The 9,630-nt window shown below is 37.2% G+C and overlaps 1 protein-coding gene across 1 annotated transcript; it reads left to right on the forward strand.

Annotated features, from left to right (window-relative positions):
• Positions 1 to 5,623: 5,623 nt before the first annotated feature.
• Positions 5,624 to 6,781, forward strand: LOC147488619 (uncharacterized). Its single transcript, XM_086574434.1, has one exon. It carries the CDS (start codon positions 5,624 to 5,626, stop codon positions 6,779 to 6,781), a length of 1,158 nt encoding a protein of 385 aa, XP_086430560.1.
• The last annotated feature ends 2,849 nt before the right edge of the window (positions 6,782 to 9,630 follow it).

Here is a 9,630-nt window from a genome sequence, read left to right on the forward strand (position 1 = left end):
ATTTCATAGCATAGCTCATTATATATATGTTTATCCGTAGATGATTGATTATTATGCAGGTATTAGCCTAGGTTTCTAATTGATTATTCTGTATTCATTGCTAGTGAAATGTATAGATATATGAGAATAAATAAGGAAACAATAATTTTTATTTCTTAGTCGTTGTAGTATAGATAAAGGTTGTGAGTACTTTCTCTGGAAAACTTTCACGAGGCTATAACTCATTCACTAGGGAATTTCTAGTGGTTTAAAGTCTTATTGCATATGGTAAATGCAATCGCACTCAACGAACCGAGATTAGTTAGAACTTCATTTTTGGTCACTTATTTTAATTTCTCATATTTGCTTGAGGACAAGCAAAATGATGTTTGGGAGGGGTTCGATAAGAGCCCAAAACTATAGTTTTAACCCCTTAATAATATTACATTTAGACCAATTATGTTTATAATAAATAAGAGTTAGTATTGTTTACATGTTTTTGTGTATTTCAGGTATTAGAGTCAAATATGTGAAGAAATATGTCACTTTTGTAAGAGAAATGAGCAAAGATTGGTTGATAATAAGTTATATGGTTAAATCCCAAGTTTCAGGGAGAAAAAACCTTTTTAAAGCCCAATCAAAGCTGAAAAGTCAAAGTCAACGCAGACAGAAATAGAGCAGAAAAGTTAACAGAACTTCCGCAAGCTATATCCTTGAACTCAGACTTCGGAATTGGGCCTAATATATGTCAAAACGACCGGCTCGGAAAGATCTTTCTAATGGTCCAAGCCTTGATCCAATCAGAAAATGAAAATATTGTTGCAATCATTTCCAGCAGAGAAACCCTTTTTGGACTTAAGTAATTAGGTTTTGAGCTTGATTTAATGACCCAAAACATAGCTCCAAATCCCATGCACAAAATTGTAAACCGAGGCCTCTCCTATAAAATGAGAACTAAGGCATAACTCTAAATACTTAGTTTTTAATTCTTATATTCCTTCATATTAATTAGAACTCTCTTAATTAAATTAGTTTTTCTCTCTCTCTCTCTCTCTTTAGTATAACCTAATTATTGTTTCTAAAACCTAGCCTCCATTAATAAAACCAAGTTATTGTTATTGTCTTCATTATGTCTTATTCTTCTTCTATTAATGATGGTCTAATGAATCTTAGCTAAACCTCCATTAGAGGGGTTTGATGAAACTTTGATGAAGACTTGATGTGTTAGTTAGAATTATTGCTTATTCAAGAGTTTCATTCTAGAGGTTAATTTATTCACCATGAGAATGGGTTAAACTTCCTCTCATGTTAATTATTATTTTGTTAGAGATGCCATGCATGAATAGTTAGGGATCAAATACTTAATTTTTATTAGTTAGGGTTACAATAATCTACACTAGCATATTAGGAATTTATCTAAGTAAATATCAAATCCCTCTAATCCCTTCTTCCCAACTAAAATCTTCGTAATAAATTGTCTTAGTATAAACTAGACCATTAAATCTTCGTAATTAGTTATTTTTATCATATTAGTAAAATTACAATCCATTGCTCTCATTGATATGTGTAGAATTGTTAAAACTATTGAAACTATTACGTCTAAATAATTAGGAGTGGAACGAAATCTTTACTCCACCATATTGCATGATAAACGAGAGTAGAAACTTTGATCTAATTGTAGAATAATATAGTTTTCTTATTCATAGCAAAATCACTATTCATTAAGATAGAAACGCGTTATTTTACGATTATTAGTTGGTCACCCGCCCCTGATCATCTAACTGAGAAACATACCCAGTAGCCTCAATAGCTTCCTCAAACTTAACTTGTTTGGCTGTATTGAAGGACTCTTCATAAACATCAAGTACTCTCAGAGCAAAATGAATGGCATTTTCAGCTGATCTCTTTTTTACCTCCTACACCACTTTGGAATAGAACTCAGAGGTCTCCGCCAAGAGCTCACCAGCCTTCTTTTCAAAACGTAGGCGCTTTTCTTTGAGAGCCCTCTCATAAATTGTCATGAATTCATTGGCATGAGTAATGGCTTGGCCAAGGGTTCTCATCTCGGTATTCCTACGGTGAACCTCCCCTTGGACTTGGTCATGCTTTGCTTGTAGGGTGGTGAATTGGGAGTGCAATTCCAAGAACTTCACTTTCCAAGAGGCAGCATCAGCAACTCCTTTTTGGGCTTTATCTAGAGAGTTTCGGAGGTTGGAGATCATATCTTTCATATTCCTGAAACCAGCATCAGATTTCTTCTCTTTTGCCAAAAGCTGGTCAACCTGGGTCTGCAGCTCCTCAACTCTTTTCTCAGCAGCTTCTTTCGCCCAGATCAGCTCACCAGTAGCCATGTCATCAGTGGCTATGTCGGCTGAGGCCACAAAGATTGGTTCTTTCATGGCCAAAAAGTTATTCACTAACTGGAAAAGAATATATAATGTGTAAGTAACACAATGAGATAAACAGGACATGGTACAGAGAAAAAAATCTTACCTTGGCTAGATAAAATTGGCCTCAGCTTTATCAACAGAAAGTCGCGCAGCTTCCAGAACTCCAAACGCGATATCAACATCATTAACTGAGTGTTTGTTGGTGACGGGAAGTTCATCAGTTCGTCCCCAATGCCTCATTTCCACGATCATCTCCCTTTCAGGAGAATCTGGAGATTGTGGCAAGAAAGGAATGTCGTCACTCACCCTCCTCCTATTGCCAAATTGAGGAGAGGGGAGAGCAATAGTTACGGTAGTTGTCTCAGCAACGCCCTTCCCCTTTTGATTATCGGGGAGGGAAGGATCAATAGTAAAAAGTACATAGGCACCGCCTGTTCAGAACCTATAGGAGGGTTTGGAACTGGTAAGGGTACATCTACTTTCTCAAAAGACTTACCATAATGGGGAATACTCACAGTAACCTTAAAAAGTGTTTCTTCATTCATAGAGAGAGGAAGAAAATTTCGTTTTCTTACCAGATGGAGCAATATCAGAAGCAAAAGTAGGATCATCTCTCTTCAATTTTGAACGATTAGACGCACGTACTTCCCTCTTAAAATTGCTAGCAGCCAGAAGTTCATGAGGCAGTTCAAGGCCCCTCCCGCCAGTGATCACACAATCATCACTGATAGCAGGCTCCTGAACTGAACCCGATATTGCAGCATCTTTGGAGATTGCCATAGAACTCTTCTCTTTGCAGTTTCCTCTTCTTCTAGTACTCAAAGAGAATTCATCCTGAACTGGAGGAGGAAGAATTCTAGCATCCTGATCCATAGGAGGAGGAAGTATTGTGCGCCCAGAATTCATAGTATTTATCCCAAAAGGGGAAAAGCCGGGGGCAAGTGCCAGCAGTTCTTCAGCAGACATGTTGAAACATTCAAATAAATGGGTGGGGTCAGGAACTATCACCGAGGGCATCCTCTGATCCTTGGGGATCTTCTTGGTGAAATCCACCGTAGCAGCATCAGTTGCAGTTAATTAGTTCCAGGGGGAAAAGTTATCTAAGGAAGAATAGTAAAAGAACTCAGTCGAAAAACTCTTATGATGATTATAAAATTCACAAGAAAATAGACTTACTGGTTGGAGCATGAGTGTGTTTTCTGGGAACAAGAATCCCAACTGGCTCACCATCAACATCTAGAGGACGAACGTCCCACGCATCACCCAACACTCGAAGGTGGTGATCAGCCCAACCCTCGTCGCTCTGCTTTCCCTCGAAAAAGACGATAGGAGAATTCTTGTCTCTGGTCATGAGGTAGTAGTAAGATTGGTCCCGAATATGGCGGACCTCATAAAAATATTGAAACACCCAACGATTCAGAACGAATCCATGTCTCTTGGCCAGTATGGCAGAGTATATGACAATTCTGTAGAACAGGGGTGCTGCTTGACCCAGAGCAAGATTGAAGTGAATCAGACATTCTCACTACACCATAACTGCTATTTTGTAACAGGGAAAATTTTCAATAAGTAACGGAAATAACTATTACTTAAGTAACACTTGCGGTCATAAGTAACGGATATCCGTTACTTATGACCGCAAGTGTTACTTAAAATCTTGAATTATAATATAATAATATTTTCACAATTTTCTTGGATATGCTAACACTTATATCCGTGAGAAAAGTAGAAAATTAGGCAACAAAATTAAAATAATTTGAAAAAGAAAAGAAAAACCGGAAGCGGGCCAGTATTTGGTCACGCGCTTGGCTTTTTCATTCTTTCCCCCTTTTTTTTTCGGCTAACACTTAATTAGCCAATTCTAATTTCGCCGTTTTTAAGTTAGGAAGGAAACAAAAGAAAAAACTCTCTTAAGAACCCTAATCTTGTGAAACGGTCTTGTGGTTTCTTTCTCTACTTCTCCAACTTTCTAAAACCCCAGGTTAGTGAGTTGACTCTCTCGATTTCGACTTCGAGTCAATTTGTTTACCGATTCGTCAAATCAATTTTTACCATATTGTTTTTTTTTATCGATTGAAAAATCAATTTTTTTCTTTCTCTCTCTCATTCTCCTGGTTTAATTATTTGTAGAATTCCAGTGGACTATTGGTAACGGAGTGGACTGATCAAAAGTGGAAGTTCAAAATTCAGTAAGCTTCCAATCGGTGCTCACTCTACTTTTGAGTCTATCTTGTTTAATGAATCTAGATATAGTTGTTGAATAGTGTTTTAGCTGGTTTGGGTACTGGGGCTTTTTATTAAGTTGCATCGGGTCCTAGAACTGCGGTTGTTACTGGTGTTATTGGTGGTTTGGTTGCTAGTGCTATTGCTGCTGGGAAACATGTTGTTAAAAGATATGTTCCTATTTGATTATGACAATTTTCATGTTGTTGTTAGAGAGGGGTAAATTGGGGGTTTAATCGACGGTTTATGTTTTTGTTTTTTAGAATAAATTACATGTTTTGTTCCTGTTATATTTTATGATGATGGTAACTCTATGTTACACAAACAATTTCTGGTATTGTACTCAATGTATTGAGTTACACATTGTCAAGTGCTGAAATTTAAAATCTTTTGAAATCTTAAGTACTGGATGTTATCTTAGATATAGTTGTTGAAGTAGTTTTCTTTCTCCAGTTTTTTTTTCTCTGCGATGCTGTTGAGAAAGATATATCATTATTGTGCACACTTGAATATTTAGTTTGGTTGAATTGTTGTATTATGCGAGTTTATATTTTGCAATGCTGATGATAAAATAAGAGGTTGCTACTGAATTCTGACAATGCTTGTATAATTTGCACATCCTATGAACGACTAGTGATATGTTAGGCGACATTGTTTCAAAAGTAAGGTTAAATCATATCGAAAATAGACAAAGATTAAATTGGATTATATAGGTTTGAGTATGGAGCTCATTTCAGTATGGGGGTTAATGAACTAGTAATTATGCATGATTAGAATCATAACTTCCATATCATTTATGCATTGGTTTTATCTTGCGAGCTGCGTAGTATTTAAACGTGTTTGTATTTAGCGCTCGTGTTGGACTTATTGGACTTATTGGTTTTATTTGGTTTTTATTTTATATATATAAAGTTTATGTTATTTATATTTATGATGTCGTTTGTTTCTTGTTTTTTGGTTGTACTTGGATAGCTAATTGTCTATTATTTATGCTGATCATTATTTCCCTTGGTGTCTAAATATAGTATAGAATGTCAAAACCAATAGACAAAGAATGGATGAGTGAAAACGAAAGAGGCGGCGTAGTCTATTCATTGGGAGTTGAGGTTTTTCTTAAATTTGTAGAGTGGAAGTTGGGCGGGAAGAAGTGTCCTTGCCCGTGCAAGAAGTGTCGGAATAGGTATTGGTTGACGTATAAAGAGGTTGGATACCATTTAATCTCAAAAGGTATAGAGAAGTCCTATCGTGTATGGAGTTTACATGGTGAGGACTTATCTAACGCTGCTGTTCATCCTCCATTAGTTGCAAATATTGGAGAAAAAACCTCGGATGATGATGGCTTTAAGATGGGGGACACTGAGGAAGAAACCATTGGGGATGTCGGGATTGGGATGAGAAACTTTGTCGACTCTGCTTTTGGATTACACGGTGATGCGGTGGCAGGTGATGACAGTTTGGGAATTGAATTTGATGAGCCTTATGTTCCTGAACCAGACTTAGGAAAGAGGTATTACGATTATAAGAAAAAGGCAACTGAAAAATTGTATCCTACATGTGAAGGTCTTGAGACAACTCTCTCAGCACTTGTAGAACTTCATAATGTAAAGAAAGAATTTGGTTGGTCTGGAACTAGTATGACAGTACTCTTATCCTTGTTGAGGCGATGGTTGCCTAAAGGTAACACCCTCCCTGAGAAGTATCCGGTAATGAAGGAGATGTTGAAAGACTTAGGGATGAAGGCTACATGCATTCATACATGTGAGAACAATTATATCTTATATTGGAAGATGAACAAAGATTTGACAGAATGTCCCGAGTGCCAAGCACCAAGGTTTAAAGTTAAGGAGGGGAGTAAAGGGAAGAAGAATTCCAAGGAGCCTAACAAGGTACTGAGACATTTTCCTTTAATTCCAAGACTCAAGCGGTTGTATACTATACCGTGGATAGCGCAAGAGATGACATGGCATGCACGAGCAGAAACTTCTGCGGCTTATATGTGTCATCTAATTGATTCAGGTCAGTGGAAAATTTGTAAAGAAAAGTGGCCAAACTTTGCTAATGAGCAGTATGCGAATGTTTGGCTTGCAATTGCAACCGATGGGTTTAATCCACGTGGCATTCAATCTACTAATTATAGTTGTTGGCCTGTTATCACCGTGCCTTTACAATCTCCCCTTCTATGTGCATGAAAGCAGAGTTTAGGATGTTGTCTTTACTTATACCCGGTCCAAAGGCACCAAAAGGAGACATCGATGTTTTTCTTGAACCATTGTACGATGAGTTGAAAGAGTTGTGGAAAGGAGTGCCGACTTATGACATGAACAAAAGAGAAAACTTCACTTTGAAGGCTATGCTAATGTGGGGTATCCATGATTTGCCTGCATATGGAAACTTAGTGGGTTGCGTAACACATGGTTACAAAGCTTGTCCTGTTTGTGGTGACAATACTCCTTCCATATATTTGAAGTCTAGTAGGAAAAATGTATACTTAGATTACCGTATATTTCTTAAAGGCAATCACCCGTTCAGGAACGGCAAGTACTTAGGGCTAGTGGGTAGCAAGAAAGAAGAGCGTAGAAATCCTCCTCAACGATTAAATGGCGATGTACTTTTGCAAACATTGAGTTATGTGAAGTATAAACCTGGTCATAAGCGGAAGAGAGGTGGTCAAATTGTGGTTGACAACAATGAAGGTAATAAAGTTACATCGGCCTGGTATAGAAAGTCCATATTGTTTTTCCTTGTTTACTGGATCTATCACAAAGTTCGTCATGTTATTAATGTGATGCACATTGAAAAGAATGTTGCAGAGCACATACTAGACACGATCCTTAATAAGAAAGACAAATCGAAAGATATAGTCCAGGCACAAGAGGATATGAGGGAACTTGGCATACACCGGGATCAGTGGATGCAAACTGACCTTGCAAGTGGGACACAAGTTAAACCTACAGCACCGTTCTTCCTAGATAAAGCAGAGAAGATGAATTTCCTTAAAACTTTGAAAACTTTGAGGCTCCCTTCAGGTTTTTCATCTAATCTAAGTAACATTGTCAGTCTTGATCCACCTGGTTTGCTTGTAATGAAGTCACACAACTATCATGTGATTATGTAATATCTTTTGCCCGTGCTACTTCAACATGTTTTTCCAACTCATCCTAATTTGCGGAAAGCTCTTCATCAGATAAGCTTATTTTTTAACCTTTTGTGTTCGAAAGTTGTAATTCGGAAAGAAATCCAAGATGCCAAGTACATGGTTGTAGAGGCGTTGTGCGAGCTGGAAAAGTGCTTTCCACCATCATTTTTTGATATTAGCATTCACCTTGTTGTGCATCTAGCTGATGAGGCATTTATGTGTGGACCAGCTCAAAATCGTTGGATGTATCCGTTTGAACGGTAAATAATCCTTCTTTCAATCCCAATTCTTTTTTCCTTGCTTTTAAATAAAATTAATAAATGCATTCATGGGTTTATCACTTAATTAGGTCAATGAAAGAGTGCAAAGATATACCCAGTAACAAACGATTTGTTGAAGGATCGATTGCAGAGTCGTATCTTGTCTCAGAGTCTGTTAGGTATGCAATGGAGTACATTCCAAATTCACAGCCCAAGAATCACAAAACCAATGGTCAAGTGTTTCTAGATGAATATAGCGATGAGGGTTCTGTGCTTGAAGGTAAAGATGTGATTTTGTCGAAGGAGCAATTTGTACAAATCCGTAGATGGCTACTTTTCCGTTTGGAAGTCGATGGACTTGATGATCACTACAGGTGTTAGTTTTTGGCATGAATGTTTACTTCCCTATTAATAAATTCACACATATATACTAACTTATTTGAATAAATTGTAGTGAGTATCGTGAGTCTTTGCAATCTAGTTCCCGAGGCAGCAGAAAAGGGATAACAAAGACAAAAGTAGAGATACAAACAGATTTTATCGATTGGTTATATAATAAGGTATTTGTTAATTAGAATAGTAAGTTATGTTTTTATGTTATTTTCACTTTTTGAATTGTGGTTTGTTTTCTCTGAAGTTGTTGGAGAATGGCGACACTTCATCTGAATTGTGGTTATTTGCTAGAGGGTCATTGTTCAAAGCTAAAACTTTTCGAAAGTATCGCATCAATGGTTATGTATTTTCTACTAAGTCTCACGATGAAACCGTTCTTACGCAAGACTGTGGTGTTTGCATGAGTGCAATTACTACATTTACATCAAGTAGGAAAGATAAAAGTCATATCGATGCGTCTGCTAGGTAGTATGGAGTCATCAAACAGATACTAGAGGTGAATTACACAAATTTCAAGGAAGTGGTATTTTATTGTGATTGGGTTAGGGTGGAAGATAAGACCAATGGATGTAAGTTATGCCTAGACTCTAACTTGGTGGTGGTAAATTTTAATCGGCTCAAGAGTTCCAACAAAATGTTAGATGAGCCAGCCATTTGTGCCAAAGAAGCCAATCAAGTATTCTATTCGAGGGATTTGAAATATCCTGATTGGTGGGTGGTCATACATTCACCAAGGCGAATGACTAACAAAGTGGACAAGCTAAAAGCACCAGAACCAGAAGACTTCCAATCTACTCTTGCAGAGCAACCTCATTTGAGATCACTGCTAGAACCACGTCGTTGATTGTAATGTGCAATAATTTTGAAAATATGTTCAAATGCCTGCCTTCCTTTTTTTATGACCATCTTAAGATTTTCTAGTAGTTTGGAAAATTAATTTTGGATATTATGGTTAATTTGATAGTGCATATTCTTTTATTTCTTTTCGTTCTTTTTGAATAATTGGTTATGTCATATTTTAAGTGTTATGAAATCCTTAAGTGTTATAAAAATGATCCAGGGGCTTTCCAGCTTCTGCAACTGCAAGAAGACATTCAACATCAATCTAAGACAGACGGTAATGGCCCTCGAAGTGATGTTGAGTCACATACTCTGATGTTTATGAAGATGCAAGCAGTTCTGATAGCTCTTCTGATGAGGATTCACCAAGAGCACTTTCTTATCGAACTCCTGCAATCACTCAGGTATG

The sequence above is a fragment of the Coptis chinensis genome, chromosome 7, assembly GCF_015680905.1.
Source record: "Coptis chinensis isolate HL-2020 chromosome 7, ASM1568090v1, whole genome shotgun sequence".
NCBI lineage: Eukaryota > Viridiplantae > Streptophyta > Magnoliopsida > Ranunculales > Ranunculaceae > Coptis > Coptis chinensis.